Source organism: Syngnathoides biaculeatus, chromosome 7, assembly GCF_019802595.1.
Source record: "Syngnathoides biaculeatus isolate LvHL_M chromosome 7, ASM1980259v1, whole genome shotgun sequence".
NCBI lineage: Eukaryota > Metazoa > Chordata > Actinopteri > Syngnathiformes > Syngnathidae > Syngnathoides > Syngnathoides biaculeatus.
In genome coordinates this window covers 22,266,445-22,286,196 of record NC_084646.1, presented here as the reverse complement: position 1 = coordinate 22,286,196, position 19,752 = coordinate 22,266,445, and the positions used below count along the sequence as shown (strand labels likewise).

Sequence of the window (19,752 nt, the reverse complement as noted above, 5' to 3'; positions counted from 1 at the left end):
AACCGAGTGACGAGCCCGATGAGTGAGCCAATCAAACTCGTAAGTCGAAGCACGTCTCGAGGCGCTCGCTGCGAGTTACGTCACCACCCGCGCACACCCACTGGGCACCCGCCCGCCACGGAGGGGGCGCGGCGGCCGAACGAGTAGGACGAGCGCGCTAGAAGAAGAGATGCGCCCCCGGGAGAGCCTTCACACTGTCCAGACACGATGCCGACCAAGAGGAGGGGGGAGAGCGAGCGAGCAAGGAGAGCAAGCAAGCAGGGATGGGTGAACCACACTTGTTTTAGTCCCGTTCAGGCTGCGGAGTGAGCGAGCGCCCACTGCGAGAGGGAGGGACGACCCGGCCGGCCGGCGAGTTTCAAGTGGCCGAGCGGAGCTGCGCTGCTGCTGTTGCTGCTGCTGCTCGTAGTGCTGAAGTGGCTCATTGAGCACCTGAGCGTTCTGTTTCCTGCCTCTTCACCCTCCTCACACAGTCGCTCAATGTCACCACTTCTACTTTGACTTTGACCCTCGACAAGTGTGGAACAAGTCCCGGGAGCCTTCGACGGAGACATCTGCGACGCCTCAATATGTACCAGGGGCATTTGCAGGTAAGACCCGCTTTTAGCACTGTATTTCTTACTCTTGGCGTTATTTGCTTCACATTAATTTTGGAATCCACCGTGGACCACGTAAAATGTTCCGTGGAGAACACATAAGTCATCGTCTGTAGTCAGGTATAGAGAGGGAACTCAGGTTACGATAAAGTTCCGAATGTGTACGTAACCAGGAACGCGATGGAGTCTATCACTAACGTCATAATGACACTTCATATTGTCTTCAATAAACACTTCTAGGTCACCAACATAAAACAAACCCGTTTGTAAACCTGAAACCGAGTTTATTTTTAATGTCGTGCCCTTTTACGCGTTTATGATTTTTAATCCACCACTTAATGCGGAAGGAGTAAAACGAAACCTACACACACAAGCACACAAGGAGCATGGAAGTGCATCTCGCAGAGAAACACTTCTGTCAAGGGGGAATTACACTTCATGATTTTCCCCCAACATGCACACTCCTCTTTTGACGTCACCTAATCGGACATCAATCTGCAGAAACCAGAATAATTTCTGTTACATCACCAGTGCAGAGTGAATATGTAAACTTACTTTAGGTCACAACCGCAGGGGGAAATAATGCAGAATTTTAGCCCATTTTCACGTCAGCGATATATCTATCTTTTTCTGAAAATCCAGCTTCCGGTGGTGTTATCTTTATTTTGGATGCAAGTTTGCAGACTGAAAGAGATACTTTGCGCTCTCATTACATAATAAAACACTCCAGAGTCAGTAGTCAAGAGCATTAAAGACCAAACTTGAATTTTTCATGACGTATTACCCAAGCATGCGGTATTCATTGAAAATGCATGAAAAGGCGGTCGACATCTCTTGTCTGATTTTGTACGTTAGGGCACACTGAAAGCCTCTTTTGTGATGGGATCAAATTAGATGCTACGCATATCCATCTGATGTTTCAATGTTGTTTTGATGTTTTCGTGCCAATGGCGGATGTTTTTACATTTGCTTTCCCATGCCATGAACATAAAGTGCATTTTGCAGGATGGATCTTCTTTCATAATGCTTGAAAAGACAGTTGAGGCATTAAATTGGATACTCTCATCACTGTTCCCTTGGAAGAGGAACCTGTGTAAATATAAGGAATGGGCATTATAATAACCCCCCCCCCCCCGGCCACCCAAATTCTGTGGAATTCTTTGTAATCACATTTTTAAGCAACTGGGGCAAAAGGACAAGTGCGCTGCTGCTGATGTAGTCTCAACTAGTTTACTGTCTAAGGATGTGGCTGGCTTTGGGAAGTGGAAGTACACTCTGGGCAACATTATTGAGCTCAAAAAGACACTTGCTTCACAACAAAAGCTCTGAACAATCACAAAATGATTGTATTATCACTTAAATAATATTTTACAGGCGGTCTCGGTTGAGTTCTGTTTCATCAACAGCAACATAACCTCGACATAGTCTCCATCATTATCCATCCACTTTCTGTACCGCTTGTCCTAGCTAAGGTCACAGGGGTGACCCTGTAGCCTTATTCCAGCCTATCCCAGCTATCTTTGGGTTAGAGTTATATAATATTAAAGTTAAGGTTTCCCTTAGAGGGCTGTCATAAGTGAAACTTTTTACGCTTCATCGACTCATCACAGTATTACATATACAAAACAAACTGACGGATAACTAGGATTTAAATCAGACATCTAAGATAAAAGTTGGTTCAACATTTGGGCACGCTCCAGTAAAAAAAGACTGGTACCCTCCCCCCCACCCAAAAAAAAAACGCTTGCAATTGGTCACTATTATTTTTTTCATTATTTATGATATATAATGGCTGAAATTTTCATGATATATTTTAGCTAGACTCATGGAAGTTGACACAAATGATTTGCTTTGCGGGCCACATAAAATGGTGTGTCGGGCCAGATGTGGCCACTGAGCCTTCTGTTTTGACACGTGTGGTAGAATCAATTCCTTACTTTTTTCCTTAGCTAATCAAGGAGATTTTTTTTCCAACTGTCGTCAACACTAACTAAAGGCCACGCTTTTCCAATCCCCTGAAGCTACGCAATCTAAACAGCACATACACTGAATTGGGGGACTCAGTTGTCCCATTAATTCCACCTTTAGAGATAATAGGGAGCCAGAGAGGAGCTACAATGCCCATTCATAGGGAATACGCACTTCTCTTGCCCAGTTGGAATTCTCTGACAAGTATGTCATATATCACATCCGACGATGCTGTTAATGCACATCTACATACCTGACTGTGAAATGCTCTGTTCCTGTAAAAACGCAGGCAATATCCTGCTGGTTTGAGACCTGTGTAAAAAAAAAAAAAAAAAAAAAGCAATCGCAGCAGATAATGTTGGAACTTCTCTTATGGCGGTAATGCGTCACTTTTGCTAGACATCCGTGTAATAGAGGCTGCATCTAAACAGCCATCCATTCATAATCTGAGCCACTTATCCTCACAAGGGTCGCGGGATTCCTGGAGCCTAGCCCAACTATCTTCGGTTAAGGAGCGAAGGAGGGTATACCCTTAACTGGTTGCCAGCTAGTTTATCACAACATTGCTCCTGTCTTTAATTTTGCAACCCTTACTCGCACTTTTGTTGAACATAAATCTCGACAGTGCTAAACCGTATTGGGTAGGGTGCAACAAGACAGGATTATTCCTTGTAATGCATACTTCCTCTTCTTCAATATCAGTCAATTACTCCTAACAAGAGCTATCACATTTCCTTCTTGACATGGAAATACTTCTCACCATCACTAGTCTGTTTTATTGCATTCCATAAGTTAGCCGACCAGGTCAGGGTGTACCCCGTCTCTGGCCCAGAGTCACCTGAGTTAGGTGCCAGCCCACCCAGGGTCTTATTGAGGATATACTCTAGACAAAATGAACGGATGGTGTAACTAAGGCAGTCCTTCTCATTTTATTTATTTTTTGACCTTGTAATCCTGAATGTCTGCTCAATGATGGGGGATGCTTACATATACTGAACACAATTATGGTTTCCGTGTCTCTGTGACTCCACACATACAATACCTACTGGATTGAATGTCTTGACATGAGTCGGGTTTCAGGAACGTTGCAAAAATCTTGTTTGAGTCATGACGACTTGGCAAGCTTTCGATAGAGCAGAGCAGAGGTTGCTCGGAAAACAATTGTAGACTGCAGTCTTCTATTTCTCTCATCTTTTCTCAGGTGTAAAAGTATCCCAGACAAAATATACAAGTGTCAGAGCATACCTTTAATGTTCTAACTGTTATAAAATCAACAGCACAGCCGTAAGAACATTTCAGGCAATCTGCAGTAGATATGGGTCAATGTATACCACCATTATTTTATTTTGTGTACAGGCCAAGGTGCTTGTACCCTTCCTCCTCCCATTGTTGGTAAAAGCAGTCAATGAGGGTATTGCATCTTGGTAGAGGAAGGATATCACATTTACAAGTGTGGCACCCATTACTCTTTGACAAATTCAAGTTACACTACAACTTCAGTTCTCGACCACAATCCATTCCAGAAGGTGGTTTGAGAAGTGATTTTTTTCAAAAACAGAATCTATATTTCCCATTATAATTAATGGAAAAAGAAATAATGCGTTCCAAGTCTAAAAATTGGGCTTTTTAAAGCATTTTTTAGGTTTTCCTGATAATACAGGGTTCGCACGCGGCCCTAAAAGTCCCTAAAAACCCCTAAATATTTGAAGATGCATTTAGGGGCTCCTAAAAGTCCTTAAAATCCGCAAAAACTGGTCAAGCCCCTAAAAAGGCCTTAAATAAAAAAAAATAAAAAAAATCAAAGGGAGGACCCAACCGCCAAAATTCCTACCGCCATAATTCTCCCTAAAAAATAAATTAATCTTTTATTTAAAAAAAAATGGCGATCCGTCTGGCGTCCAAAACTGCCGGAAATTGTCAACGGAAGTCACCGTGTTGACAACTAGTCGCCATCTTGTCGATATTCCATTGTTTGTTTCCGTGAGTAGGCATTTCACTTCGTCTTCGTTACGACGTAGCGTAGTTCTTTCATCGATCCAACTTGTATCATGGAGAAGTGCATTTTTCAAGAAGCTTGGGTTGAAAGTAATGAGTTTGGGAGGTGGGTTTGTCAAGCACGTTTTACTGCCATCTGTGCAAGCAAAGTTACCAGCTTGAAAAGATGGGCGTCAAAGCGCTGGAGTCGCACCAGAAAAACAGGAGACAGGCTGATTTGGCGAATGCTCTCTCATCTTCCGTTGGTATGAATCTGTTTCTAAAATATCAAGATAGTGAAGCAACTTCAGGCAGTGGTACTAGCAGTGCATGCGCACTTGGGATCGCAAAAAAACGCTTACTTTCATAACCGGTTTTAACCGAACAGCTGTAGCAAAAAAACGATTAACCGGTTTTAAAACCGGTACCATTGTGGTGTTTACATAATTCACCCGCGGGACCTCGAGTTGGGGTGCGGGGTTCCACACGGACTGTTTTTGTTGTTGCTCTTCCGGAGTGACAAGTTCACAGAGTTCCCCCCGTTATGCGAGTAGTGTTTTGATGTCTGCCAATAAAACAAGTTTACTCCCATACTTTGGAGCGTTTCCTCGATGCCATGTTTGATGTTTCTTTGATTTAACTGAATGTTCTTTTGAGTCCAACTTTATTCTAACAGCGAAACTTGAAAAAAGTGGAAATGATGTTGAAAAAATAGCGCAATGTGGAGTACCGGAACCGGAAGAAATGATTGGAAATTTTAACCGATTTCGAAAGTCCGATTACGGTTCCGGTTTAAAAAAAAAAAACGAAAACCGGTTATAACCAGTTATTTGAAACCGGTTGCGATCCCTAATGCGCACCAACAGTTGTCCAGCCAGAAGTCAGGCTTTATGAACGTAGTTCAATACACAAAGACGGACTCGTTAAAGGCAGAGATCGTGTGGACTTTAAAAGTGATCTGCAGCCATTACAGTTACAAATCTTGTGAAAATAATTCTAAAGTGTTTGCAGTCATGTTCCCAGACAGTAACATTGCTAAAAACTACCACTGTGCAGAAAGGAAGACTTCGTACCTGGCTACATTTGGCATCGCTGCCCACTTTTCATCTCTACTGCCTCAAAGCCAAAAGAGCCAGAATAGAGACTGACGTATCAACGCTTATTGAGAAGGCTAACAGGCTATGTGAGGAGGCAGAAGAAAAGGGGAATCTGAGGTTTATCACCGAGGCCAATGCACTCAGAGGCAGAGCAAAGGACAAGAGAGCCACTTTGGCACCTCTCCAGCAACAAATAGAGGAGGCTCAAGGAGCTCGAGTAGGGGTGCTGAGACAGACATCAGTAAAAGACATTTGTGTATATAGTTGAAATTGTAGTTAGAATCAGTTTTTCTGTATACTGTTATGTGAAGACGTTGACAATGGTCATATCAATGAGAACTACCACAAAGGGCGACAGGTGATCACTGTCACAGGTACTGAGGTACTGGAACATTTGACGAACCAAGAACGGTTGATGGCACCATTGGGTGAGTCTTTTTTCCTTACTCTTGATTTCCCATGATGGCCCTAAATTTTTCGTGTCGGCCCTAAATTTTTTCCGTGTCGGCCCTAAATTTTTTGTGTCAGCCCCTAAGAATGCCCCTGAAAAGCCCAAAAAATTTTTGGGTCAGACTGAGTATGAACCCTGTAATAAACTGCATAGTAGAAAAACATGTATAGTTTAAATACTTTACATAATAAACTAACAAATATATTTATTTTTGCTTAAAATGTATGCTTTAGTAGTAGAGTAGGCTAGGCTGGGTGTGCATTTCTGCATGCCCATGCATCTCTAGCGACTCAGTCCCCAGCCTTTTTTTTAAATTAACAAAAGTGCAGAATAACTTTAAAGATCAAATGGCATCCCTATAAACATTCTAAACATTCAGATAACATTATTCACTTCAATATCTGTAGGAAAAAATAAATATGAGCGGAGAGCGCGTCATCCATGGGCAACTTTGCGGAAGTGTCATTTGACATCCAAGTGGTCGCCATATTGGGTGCATCTACTGTCCGTGACGTCATTCCGGACATTCGCCATTGAAAACACGCGGTGGACCCTACTATGGAAGATGAACACACCCCTTCTGACACGGTAGCTCTTTTCGTAGAAGAGAACACCTCACAAACGACTGAAGTCTCCGGGGCAATAATACCCTGTTGTTTCGAGACATATTTAGATGATGGGCGGATTACTTCTAATTAACAACAAACTCCTAGAGAGTATGTATGAGCCAGCCCGGCCGAAGCCGTGCTTGGCCAGCGCCTCGTCCGCCCATCTACTATGAGACACGGAAGCTCTTTTCAAAGAAGAGAACACCTCACAATCGAGTGAAGTGTCCAGGGCAATATCACCCTATTGTTTCGAGCCATATTTATATGATATGCGTATCACTTCTAACAAAGATACTGTTTGTATGTATGAGCCAGCCCGGCTGAAGTCATGCTCGTCTGCGAGGTACGACGCGGAAGCTTTTGCCGCGGAGCCCGACGCAGAAGCCTTCGCCATCGAGCCTGACGCGGAAGCCGTCCGACGGGCACATCAACAAATTTAGCACCCCTGTCATACGTACGTGGATCTTTTGTTACGTTATGAGAGATGGATTACGTGATCTATCCCCAAACTATAATTTTTTTTCGTAGCTGTATATGAAGCTCACGTACTTTGCACCCGTGCAATCCATTTTTCACGATGAACCGGGTCTCTTGGAAACTTATGACAGGGTAAATCCATCGTCCCGAGTATTTGAGAAATATCCAGCAATGCAACGAGCCGGGATTTTGGCTAACATGAAGGAACAACGAGGTATCTTCCCGCAGGTAAAACGAATAGAAAGAAACGAGTTGGCTTGAGCGCGCTACTGCCTCAAACTCCACTTCCTGCTTCTTGTTTTTCATGGTGGGAGTTACAAAAAGCCATATATGTCAAAATCATGTTTTGTGGTGAAAAAAACGGATGGGTCCATACCGGCTGCCTTTTTTTCAGTCATAACATACTAAAAATTATCCATTTCATGTCTCGTGACCTTTAAACATTTAATAATGACGGGGGTGGAAAAGCAACTTTTTTTTTTTATTTTTACAAAAACTCAACACACAAAAACAATAACTCGTAACTCGAATTAGTGAAATCTTTATCCCCAGCTCGCTGTTGTATGTTTATGAAAATTAAACACAACTTTTCAACTTCCTCTAAGATCTTGCTCAACACGCTTGCTCCTGTAGGAACAGCACTTGCTTTAAGGGCATCCTTGTGTTTCAGAATGGTCCTTAGCGTCGATTTCGCCATGCCATACTCCTTCGATAGCTCAGAAACACGCGCACTAGATTCATATTTGGCTAGCAATTCTTCCCTCAAGTCGACAGTTTTATGCACAACTTTCCTTTTTTCAGCACCAGCACCCTTACTACTTTCCCTTGCCTTCTTTGGAGCCATGATTGGGTGTTAATAGGCCGAGATAGGAAGAAAAAAACAGTCACTACTGGGATACATCTGTGTACAGAGGCTGCGTTATACAAAAAGTGTGTAGTGGGTGGGTCAGCTGCTTGAGCTGCGCGCGTTATGTCATTTTTGGATTTTTTTTCGGGCGGTGTTCGAATTCACAATAACAAAGTGCGTTGTGCAATGGCATAGAATAAAAACTGGACTCCGCACAGCCCCCTTTCACGTGGTCAACTCCCGGTCAGGGCAAAACATTGCTTTGGGTACCATTTCATGTGAAAGTTGACATCCTTTGACATCCTTACGATTGTATATTGCAAAATAATAACATTGAATTTAATTGGAATACGTTAGGTTTAGGTTTTTTGTGGCGGTGTTGGCTGTCAAAACCGTGCATGGGGTCACAAAGAAGTAACTTTTCACCGCTAAGTGTGTTTCAGCTTTACCTTCATCATTATATATATGTATATATCTCATCATTTTTCATAACAATGTGTGTATGTTCACCATACTTTTTTCCCTGACCAGAAGTCAAAGCCTGTTGACAATAGCGGAACCATTAATGGATGCAGAGTGCGCAGTCCAGTTTTTATTCCAAGTCACTAGCGTTGTGGGTCAGCTCGTTGGGCCGTGTGCGTTATGTTATTTCCGGGTTTTTTCACGGGGTGTTTGAATTTACAATAACAAAGCATGTCGTGTGTCAGCTGGTTGGGCTCCATGCATTATGTTATTTCCAGGTATTTTCGGGGCGTTCGTGATTTTCATTTGAAAACCAATTTGTTCAAGAACCGGTATGTTCGAGAACCGTGTGTAACTCAAATGTAGTATTGTGCATCTAATGCTGTCTTGAAATGAATATTTGTAACTAGCTATGACAGCGTGTCTACAGCTGTTGAAATGAATACCATGAACTCGCAGAAAACTAGCTAAGTAGCATGACTAACATCTATTTGTTTCTAGTCTGATGTTAGTTCACAAAGCAGAGAAGAGCATACAAGGAAGTACTAATTTAGTGAGAAATTGGTACCGATACTGATTGGTATCGGCCAGTAATTAGCATTTTATGCTGATCAGGAGATTGGCTTTAGTCTCATAACTTGTTGATCTGAACAATGATGTCATTGATAAGCTCCACAAAAGACATTACTCCGCATTGTCATCGTCCACCATCTGTCCATTTTCTTCCGTTTGTCTAAGGTTGGGTTGGGGAGCCAGTATCTTTAACACTGAGGCCCAGACTTCCCTCTCCTCAGCTACTTCATCCAACTTTTCCGAGGGGATCTCGAAGCGATCCCAGCTCAGCTGAAAGACTTAGTCGGATTTTCCAGTAACCCTTCAACAGCGAAGCGTTCAGGGGACTTACTAAACAAATGCACAATCCACCTGTCTTCTCAATGCAGAGGAGCAGAGGCTCTAGTCTGAGCTTCTCCCGGATGACCAAGCTTCTCACCCTATCTCTGAGGGAGAGCCCGGTCACCCTGCTGAGGAAACTCATTTTGGCTGCTTGATCCTGTTCTTTCAGTTCATGACCAAAGGTGGGGGTAGGAATTCAGATCGACTAGAAAATTGAGAGCTATGTCTTTCTGCTTAGGTCCTTCCTCACCATATCAGATACAGATACAAAGTCCGCATTACTGCAGATGCTCCACCGATCCGCCCGTCAATCACCCGCTCCATTATTCCCTCACTTGTGAACAAGACCCGAGGATATTTGAAAATCCTCTATTTGGGGAAGAATCCTATCCGCGACCCAGAGAGGGCACTCCAGCCTCTTCCGACTGATGACCATGGTCTCAAATTTGGATGGGTTGATTCTCATCGCAGCCGTTTCACACTGCTATGAACCGCTCCAGTGAGAGTTGGAGATCACAGCTTGATGAAGGCACCAGAACCACTTGTCTTCAAAAAACAGACATTCAATACTGTACGCTGCCATTGTTTACGGAATACTGTATTCAAATCCAAAAGCTAGTTTATTTTTAGCCTTGTCGCATGTCTTTGGACAAAGTACTGCAAACAACCATCAATACAGTTTTTCTAAAAAACTGTCGGCACTATGCGACACATAACATGTTTTAGACAGACTACAAAGTAATGCCTGGATTAGACTCCAAGACAAATTTGCTGTTTCATGATTGCAGACTACTGCAATAAAATCTTGTATGGTGGTATCACCGTATTCCATCTTTTCCAATCACTCATCTAGCCAACTCAAATGCAACCCGATACACTTGTTCCCATGGTGATGACAACAACAATAGATGGCGCAGTGTATTCTAAGATGTTGTTAGGGTCAAACGTCTGATGGCAGTCTCTGGTGCTCGGGAGAGGATGTTAATTTTAAGATTGCTTAAGGTACATTTAAGAGAATACGGCTTGCAAGCAGGCAAGAAAACGTTATGTAGCCAAGCAAACTAGTGCTACTAGAACTATGTAAACATGCAGGCATTGCGTCGAATCAGACTCAAACGTTTCAGTGTGTGTGTGTGTGTGTGTGTGTGTGTGTGTGTGTGGTGTGTGTGTGTGTGTGTGTGTTGTGTGTGTGTGTGTGTGTGTGTGTGTGTGAAGTAATTTAATTACAGTTAATTAGCACCCTATGTTTGACATAGAATCAATGAAGGAACTTTTTATTTACACAAACATTTCAAAATAATATAGTTTAGAGCTGCAGTAACAATACCATGACACTGCAAAATATTTTTACATTTTATATTGATGGAGAATATCTGTTCTTATGTTTTCATATGGTCAGAATATGATGCTTAATCTATACTACTTTTGTAGTTAAGGAAATACTAGACTACCCCGTCATTCCACATCTCACGTTCCCGAAATCCTGACATTATCGAGTGCGGTCTAATTTTTGTCATAGGTTTCCTCCTCTACTCTCTATATTTATAGTAAATGTAATTACGGGATTGGTTCTATTATGGGCACAAACTAGATCTTGGATTAATGGAAGAGATACACAAGGCCTTTGGTTGTTTGCTCTGTTAAGCACAGCGTGATTACATAATTTGATTATCATAATGTATAGCGTGTCCCCTAAGAGAAGAGCTGTGTGGAGTTTATTGCTGATCAGAAGTGGATCAAGTCTGCAAAGACTTTAAGGCAATGTGTTGTTGAAAATAAAAAAGTCTATTTGGATATGTAAATGGGAAAATGCACATGAGACAAGGATTCATCCGTCAGAAAGAAATTGGCATTTGCTGGTTTTGAAAATGTCCAAAAGACGTCAATAGTCTTCTGTAGTTAAAACTGAATATTAACAAGGACAAGATTTTTTGATTTTGATATTTTCACAGTCCATAGCCCTTAATGGTCATGTTCCTTCACACTTGATGGATTTGGTGTCATTTTATTGTCCTCGTAGGTGACTGCGGTCTGCTGCCTTTTACCAACTGTCCCTCACACCAGATTTAAAACTAAAGGTGATTGAGCCTTGTTGTCTCTCGCTCCCAAATTATGAAATGCACTTCCTTTTGGTCTAAAAGTTGCCTCTTCAGTGGATATTTTTTTAAAGCTATTCAAAACATAACTGTTTAGGCAGGTATTCGAGTAAAAACATGATTGCTCTTGATTTGATTCAAAATGACTGGATTTGGTTTTGATATATCTGTGTTGGTCTGAGTCTGAGTACTCTGTGTAAAAAAACAAACGAAAAAAAGTGTTCCAAGTACAGTCTTCTTCTTCTTCTTTTCCTTTCGGCTTGTCCCGTTAGGGGTCGCCACAGCGTGTCATCTTTTTCCATCTTAGCCTATCTCCTGCATCTTCCTCTCTAACCCCAACTGCCCTCATGTCTTCCCTCACCACATCCATAAACCTTCTCTTTGGTCTTCCTCTCGCTCTTTTGCCTGGGAGCTCCATCCTCAGCATCCTTCTACCAATATACTCACTCTCTCGCCTCTGAACATGTCCAAACCATCGAAGTCTGCTCTCTCGAATCTTGTCTCCAAAACATCCAGCTTTGGCTGTACCTCGAATGAGCTCATTTCTAATCCTATCCAACCTGGTCACTCCGAGCGAGAACCTCAACATCTTCATTTCTGCCACCTCCAGTTCAGATTCCTGTTGTTTCTTCAGTGCCACTGTCTCTAATCCGTACATCATGGCCGGCCTCACCACTGTTTTATAAACTTTGCCCTTCATCCTAGCAGACACTCTTCTGTCACATAACACACCAGACACCTTTCGCCAGCTGTTCCAACCTGCTTGGACCCGTTTCTTCACTTCCTGACCACACTCTCCATTGCTCTGTATTGTTGACCCCAAGTATTTGAAGTCGTCGACCCTCGCTATCTCTTCTCCCTGTAGCCTCACTCTTCCCCCTCCACTTTTCTCATTCACGCACATATATTCTGTTTTACTTCGGCTAATCTTCATTCCTCTCCTTTCCAGTGCATGTCTCCATCTTTCCAATTGTTCCTCTGCATGCTCCCTGCTTTCACTGCACATGACAATATCATCTGCGAACATCATGGTCCAAGGGGATTCCAGTCTAACCTCATCTGTCAGCCTATCCATTACCACTGCAAACAGGAAGGGGCTCAGAGCTGATCCCTGATGCAGTCCCACCTCCACCTTAAATTCCTCTGTCACACCTAAGGCACACCTCACCATTGTTCTGCTGCCATCATACATGTCCTGTACTATTTTAACATACTTCTCTGCCACACCAGACTTACGCATGCAGTACCACAGTTCCTCTCTTGGTACTCTGTCATAGGCTTTCTCTAGATCCACAAAGACGCAATGTAGCTCCTTCTGACCTTCTCTGTACTTTTCCACGAGCATCCTCAAGGCAAATAATGCATCTGTGGTACTCTTTCTAGGCATGAAACCATACTGTTGCTCGCAGATACTTACTTCTGTCCTGAGTCTAGCCTCCACTACTCTTTCCCATAACTTCATTGTGTGGCTCATCAACTTTATTCCTCTATAGTTCCCACAGCTCTGAACATCCCCTTTGTTCTTAAAAATGGGAACTAGAACACTTTTCCTCCATTCTTCAGGCATCTTTTCGCCCGCTAGTATTCTGTTGAATAAGTGGTCAAAAACTCCACAGCCATCTCTCCAAATTGCTTCCATACCTCTACCGGTATGTCATCAGGACCAACTGCCTTTCCAGTTTTCATCCTTTGTAGTGCCTTTCTGACTTCCCCCTTAGTAATCATTTCCACTTCCTGGTCCTTCACTCTTGCCTCTTCAACTCTTCCTTCTCTCTCATTTTCTTCATTCATCAACTTCTCAAAGTATTCTTTCCATCTATTTAGTACACTACCGGCACCAGTCAACACATTTCCATCTCTATCCTTAATCACCCTGACCTGCTGCACATCCTTCCCATCTCTATCCCTCTGTCTGGCCAACCTGTAGAGATCCTTTTCTCCTTCTTTCGTGTCCAACCTGGTGTACATGTCTTCATATGCCTCTTGTTTAGCCTTTGCCACCGCTACCTTTGCCCTACGTCGCATCTCGATGTACTCCTTTCGCCTCTCCTCAGTCCTCTCAGTATCCCACTTCTTCTTCGCTAATCTCTTTCCTTGTATGACTCCCTGTATTTTGGGGTTCCACCACCAAGTCTCCTTCTCCCCTTTCCTACCAGATGACACACCAAGTACTCTCCTGCCTGTCTCTCTGATCACCTTGGCTGTCGTCGTCCAGTCTTCCGGGAGCTTCGGTTGTCCATCGAGAGCCTGTCTCACCTCTTTCCGGAAGGCCGCACAAAATTCTTCCTTTTTCAGCTTCCACCACATGGTTCTCTGCTCTACCTTTGTCTTCTTAATCTTCCTACCCACCACCAGAATCATCGTACATACTACCATCCTATGCTGACGAGCTACACTCTCCCCTACCACTACTTTACAGTCAGTAACCTCCTTCAGATTACATCGTCTGCACAAAATATAATCTACCTGCGTGGTTCTACCTCCGCTCTTGTAGGTCACTATATGTTCCTCCCTCTTCTGGAAATAAGTGTTCACTACAGCCATCTCCATCCTTTTTGCAAAGTCCACCACCATCTGCCCTTCAAAGTTCCTTTCCTGGATGCCGTACTTACCCATCACTTCTTCATCGCCCCTGTTTCCTTTACCAATATGTCCATTACAATCTGCACCAATCACAACTCTCTCGCTGTCTGGGATGCTCAGAACTACTTCATCTAGTTCCTTCCAGAATTTCTCTTTCAACTCTAGGTCACATCCTACCTGTGGTGCATAGCCGCTAACCACATTATACATAACACCCTCAATTTCAAATTTTAGTCTCATCACTCGATCTGATACTCTTTTCACCTCCAAGACATTCTTAGCCAGCTCTTCCTTTAAAATAACCCCTACTCCATTTCTCTTCCCATCTACTCTGTGGTAGAATAATTTAAACCCTGCTCCCAAACTTCTAGCCTTACTACCTTTCCACCTGCTCTCTTGGATGCACAGAATATCAACCTTTCTCCTAATCATCATGTCAACCAACTCCTGTGCTTTTCCTGTCATAGTCCCAACATTCAAAGTCCCTACACTCAGTTGTAGGCTCTGTGCATTCCTCTTTTTCTTCTGACGCTGGATCCGGTTTCCTCCTCTTCTTTGTCTTCGACCCACAGTAGCTGAATTTCCACCGACGCCCTGCAGGTTAGCAGTGCCGGGGGCGGGCGTTGTTAACCCGGGCCACGACCGATCCGGTATGGGATTCTTTAGATGAACGCTCATATTTGTTTGGCACAGTTTTTACGCTGGATGCCCTTCCTGACGCAACCCTCTGCATTTATCCGGGCTTGGGACCGGCCTACAGATTGCACTGGTTTGTGCCCCCATAGGGCTGCATTGTTCCAAGTACAGTATATGAATAAAAAAAAAAAATAACTTACTATGTGACCCTAATGGTTATAGTCATGCTTGAGGCTGGCATAGTAAAACATTAGCATATTGGCAAAGTGACATACAGCACTGGTGTGGTTCCGTCAGTGCAATGTTTGTGTTTATTCCTTTGCGGTTAGCAGGCTACCTCTGGGGTCATTGGGAATGACGAATTGGTACCTTCAGTTTTGTTTTGTTTTTTATCCTGGATAGTGGATGGTTCCATTGATGCCTGAGACCAGTGGTAGGAAATCTTTTTTTCTAGCAGTGGCCATTTCAGTTTTTAGAAAAATCTACTGAGAACCTCAGTAGCTTTATGAAAAATAATGGCCCCAATAAACTAACACATGGGTATTTATTATGCATTATCAGCATTTCTGGGTTAAATGCTTTTCTGCTTTTTAGAACACATCTACTGAGGAATTATTTCTTTTGAGAATTGCACAGCAGGTTGCATCAAATGGTTTTTCAGGTGGATATGTCCCATGGGCCTTAGTTTATCTATTTTTCACAAGTTTATACTCATGTTGATAGTTTTTTTTTCTTCCTATATGTTTTCCATCGACATAATGAAAAAAAAACGTGATGCCCAATTTACAAAAAAATGTGAGCAACACATTTATTGGTTACATTCTGTTTTTTTTGGCTGTGATTTTGTCAAATTGTCACATCTTGTTCCTGATAGCAACCTACACTTCTTCAATGGCAAGAAACTTAAACACAGACACACTTTGGTCGGTGGTCACCGCTACGATGAGGTGCAGAAAGCCCAACGTGAACACTTTCCAGTGTTTCCCATTTGAGTGGAATCTATTTGTGGTGGTGGGTATCCGGTGCCTGTCAGAGGCTTTTGTGGGGTGGGGCAGGGTTTAAAGTTCGATGACTACTTACCAAATAACTTCTAGTAGATTCAAATATTCAAATTTAAAAACATAGTCTCTTATACAGTAAATATAAAAAGAATAAATACAAAACAATTAAGACAAAATCTTAAACCAAACGCAGGGCTCTGCACTTACCTTTGCATTGATAGCACAGGGCCATTCATGATGTAGTGTAGTCTTTCTTAATTAATATTCAATACCTTTGTACACAATAATGATTGACTGTGACTCAAGGTATAATTAATTGTATCGTCAGTTGTTTGGGTTTGTAGCGACAGACGTGGAATATGTAACTGCACGCTGCAAAGTCTGTAAAAGCTCATTGCAGAAAAAGACAGCAGCACAGCGAACTTCAGTCGAGTGGGACGAAAACCAATCTTTGCAAGAGGAATGGGACAACCTTCAACCAACAAATTCCAGCTGAAAAGCAGCTTACATTAGCTTGAATCATTTGTCAAAGGAATCGATCCATCCATCTTTTACTGCTTATCCAAAGTTGGGTCGGGGGTGCAGTAGTTTAAGCAACGACACCCAGACTCCCTTTCCCACCCACATCATCGAGCTCTTTCGGGGAGATCCCAAGGCACCCAGGAGGCATCCAAATCAGATGCCCCAGCCACCTCATCTGGCTCCTCTCAATACGTAGGAGCAGTGGCTCGACTCTTGACCTCTCCCGGATGACCGAGCTTCTCACCCTTGTCAAAGGAATCACATGTAATAAGAAAATGGACGCAATGTAGAGGAGTCAGGGAAGTGGCTGCTTTGCTAAATTTCTGGCCCACAGGTACAGCAGAAAGTGTGTTTATCCACTTGCTCAAAACTGTAGACCTCAGGTATCACTAAAAACGTCATTTTCATAGGAAAAACTAAATTCTATAGGGGGTAAAAAGTAAAATTCAGACAAAATCATGAATCCATTTTTTTGTGATGAAATGAGAGCTTTTATATTTAGGCAATTTCGCCCATCCCTAGTTCAAACCTATGTTCTTGTACCCCCACAAATACTATCTTGCACCCCCTGGCCTAGTACTGGTTCACACTGCACTCGAGCAACTCATTTGTTGTGTATGTGCTGCTGTGGCGCAACGGTGCATGAGATGGGCACCCGGCTCTGTGGCTGATGCGCTCATAGATAAATGTCCAATTTAGATGGCAGCATGGTGTGATGAAATCTCGGCGCATCCAAAAGGAGAGATGGTGGCGGAATTGTAGCTCTGGAGCCCATTTATACGATAGCCTCCTCATTTTCAGGCAGTCGTGCTGATTAGAGAAATAGTAGAACAGCTGATTGGCCAGGTCACCTCTTTCTGTTGAAGGAGTCAGGAGTGAAACACTAAATTATGTTTTATAATATACTTGATTGTAGTAAATGACATAAAAGCTTTCCTTTCTGTAAATAAAATCAAAACCCTTATTTGAACTGAAAACATCTCTGTGAGTGCATATTTTTCATGGCGTTGCGTCGTTCTTGTCCCGTACACTAATCCTCTACAAAGTTTTGTGGATATTTGAAAATGGTTGTGTATTGCTCGGATAATTCTGTTCACTTTTCTGTTGTGCTCTTGTCAGTTTATCTACATCAAAACGAGTCAAACAACAGAGCCACTATTGGCATAATAAGTTGGCACATTATTGTAGTGAAAATAATAGCCAGTTACCTAATGCTTGACGCAAATGGTGATAAAGTGTTTCCTCTACAGTGGGGGATTTAGCAAGCATGTGCCTTTCAGTATTAAAAATTATTCATTTGCATAGTCCACTAAGCTGCCATTCTTTACTGATACCCCATCACCGACTGTCATAGGCAGGCACTTCCATCAAGTATTCTGCCACGGGTGAGCTCGTCAACCACAGGAGCGTGGACGTAGGTCTTGCATGCTATTTTTACCGAGACAGCTTAAAGTCTCCTTGATGTAATGAACCATGGTCTTGATTAAAAGGTATTTATTAGGCCTGCCTAGTTCAGGAGCCAGAATAATGAGAGAAATCAGGTGCGCCCTGACTGGAACGAAAGCTTCACTCCTCTCAGAGATGGCAACAGGGCAGGAAGTGAAATGTCTTCATCTGTGAGTGATAATAAACCTAAAAGGGGCTCTGGAGGAGGCTGTACAATATTTGTGCTGTGCAAAGCAAACACAAAATAGATCATGCCACACCTCTTAATTAATTAAAAATAAATGCACTAGAGTAAAAAAAATCTATGCTTTAGACAAACCTTTGTCTGGATGATTGGACAAGAAAATGTCAAATATGAACGTCTGGTTAGCAAATGTGGCTCACAGTTCTGAGGACCTGGATTCAAATCCAGTCTCACCTGTGTGGAGCTTACATCTTCTCGCCGTGTCTGCGGGTATTTTTTTTTTCCGGGTACTCTGGTTTCCTCCCACTTCCCAAAAACATGCAATCTTGGTTAATTGCAGACTAAATTGTCTGTAGGTGTGAATGTGAGTGTGAATAGTTGTTTGTTTGTACATACTTTGTGATTGGGTGGTGAAGAGTGTGCCCTAGCACGAAGATGGTGATTGCGACAATATTTTAAGTATTTTTTTTTTCTTGCAGTCAATGCTGGATTTAAAGAATATAGACTTGAGCTGACTTGAACTGGGTCTAAGTTCACTTGCAAACGTAACATGACCACGTTTTCAGGTGTTGTCATTGTGCTAATTTGGTTTCCATCGGGGTTCTAAAAATTCTATTTTCCCAAATGTACAGAAGTAGCTGGATGGTCTCACCGAAGTTGAACTGAAACAAATGAAAATCTTGATTTCAAGATCTAAATTATGGCAAAATCCACATTTTTGTCCTTAAGAATGGAAATCAAAGTTGAATTAGAAAGGGAGGGGGGGACGTTTGATGCCCGTACCCATTGTTCATTACTCATTTTAAATATAGGCTAGAACTAGAACCGCTCTGTATATTTGTTGACTAATCAGGTCAGTTTACGTATTTTCTCTGCTGTCATTCATGAATCAGACACAAAACATGTCTGAATAGCTGTTGTTATGATGTAGAAAAGCTTGATCAGTAAGTAGGAAGTATGAAAAGGTGAGACATCTTTGTGAACTGTTTACTGACTTTAGTCTCAGTGTCACGTCCCATCGGAGTGGGAGTAGGACCGAAATGCAGGACTAGGACGATGCAAGGTAGTTCAAGGAGAAACGTTTATTATATGCCGAGGTCGGGGATCGAGCAGGCAGTCCAGTGCAGCAGCGGTAGTTGGGACGTTGGGCGAAGAGAGCAGGTGAGCGGGCAGGCAGGAGTCGGTACACAGGAGAACGATGAAGGCAGGCAGAAGTATCAAAGGAGTCAGGCTTTACAAGGGTGGTCGGCGAACAGGCGAAGGTCGGTACACACGGGTTGTCGATCAGGGATACCGGAGCACTCAACATGAAGCTCAACGAACCCGAGTGGTACGGCCGCGGACCGGTCGCCGCTGGTACTCCTGGACAGGAACGTGAGGCGGCTGCGTCCCCCTCACCATCGCCAACTCCTGGACAGCAGCGTGAGAAGGCGGCGACACCATCGCCATAAGCACCTCCTCCTGGACAGCAACGTGAGAAGGTGGTGACACCATCGCCCCCTCCTGGACAGGAACATATGGACGTGCCCATCGCAGACGAAGCAGGAACGTGGAGCGACCGCGGGCCGGCCGCCTACGAAGCAGGAGTGTCGAGCGTCTGCGGGCCGGTCGCCGACGAACCAGGAGTGTGGAGCGTCCGCGGGCCGGTCGCCACTGGTACTCCAGAGCACGGCCGGGAAGCGGCTGAGGAGACGTTGACACCTCCTGGACAGCAACGTGAGGCGGCATCGGGTCGGTCCGCACTGCCACGTGAGCTTGCGGTGAATTCGTTGAGACAGCAACGTGGGCGTGGCGGCGAATCCGTTTCCAGGGCAACGTGAACAAGAGTCGGCAGAGAGTCAGTCGAAACTGACACGTGGGCGTGTCTCGGGAGCGGGTCAGTTCCAACTGCCGCGTGAGCTCTGCTCGGA

At 43.5% G+C, this 19,752-nt stretch overlaps 1 protein-coding gene across 2 annotated transcripts in view; it reads left to right on the top strand.

Moving 5' to 3' along the window:
* The first annotated feature begins 236 nt into the window (after window positions 1-236).
* Window positions 237-19,752, top strand: part of pex5la (peroxisomal biogenesis factor 5-like a) — a 126,431-nt gene continuing 106,915 nt past the window's right edge. The window contains exon 1 of one of the 2 annotated variants that reach the window (XM_061824992.1): window positions 237-590. In XM_061824992.1, coding sequence (XP_061680976.1) covers window positions 570-590 — 21 coding nt within the window. In that variant the 5' untranslated portion in view covers window positions 237-569. The remainder of the gene's footprint in view (window positions 591-19,752) is intronic. The other variant, XM_061824991.1, reaches the window with a different exon arrangement.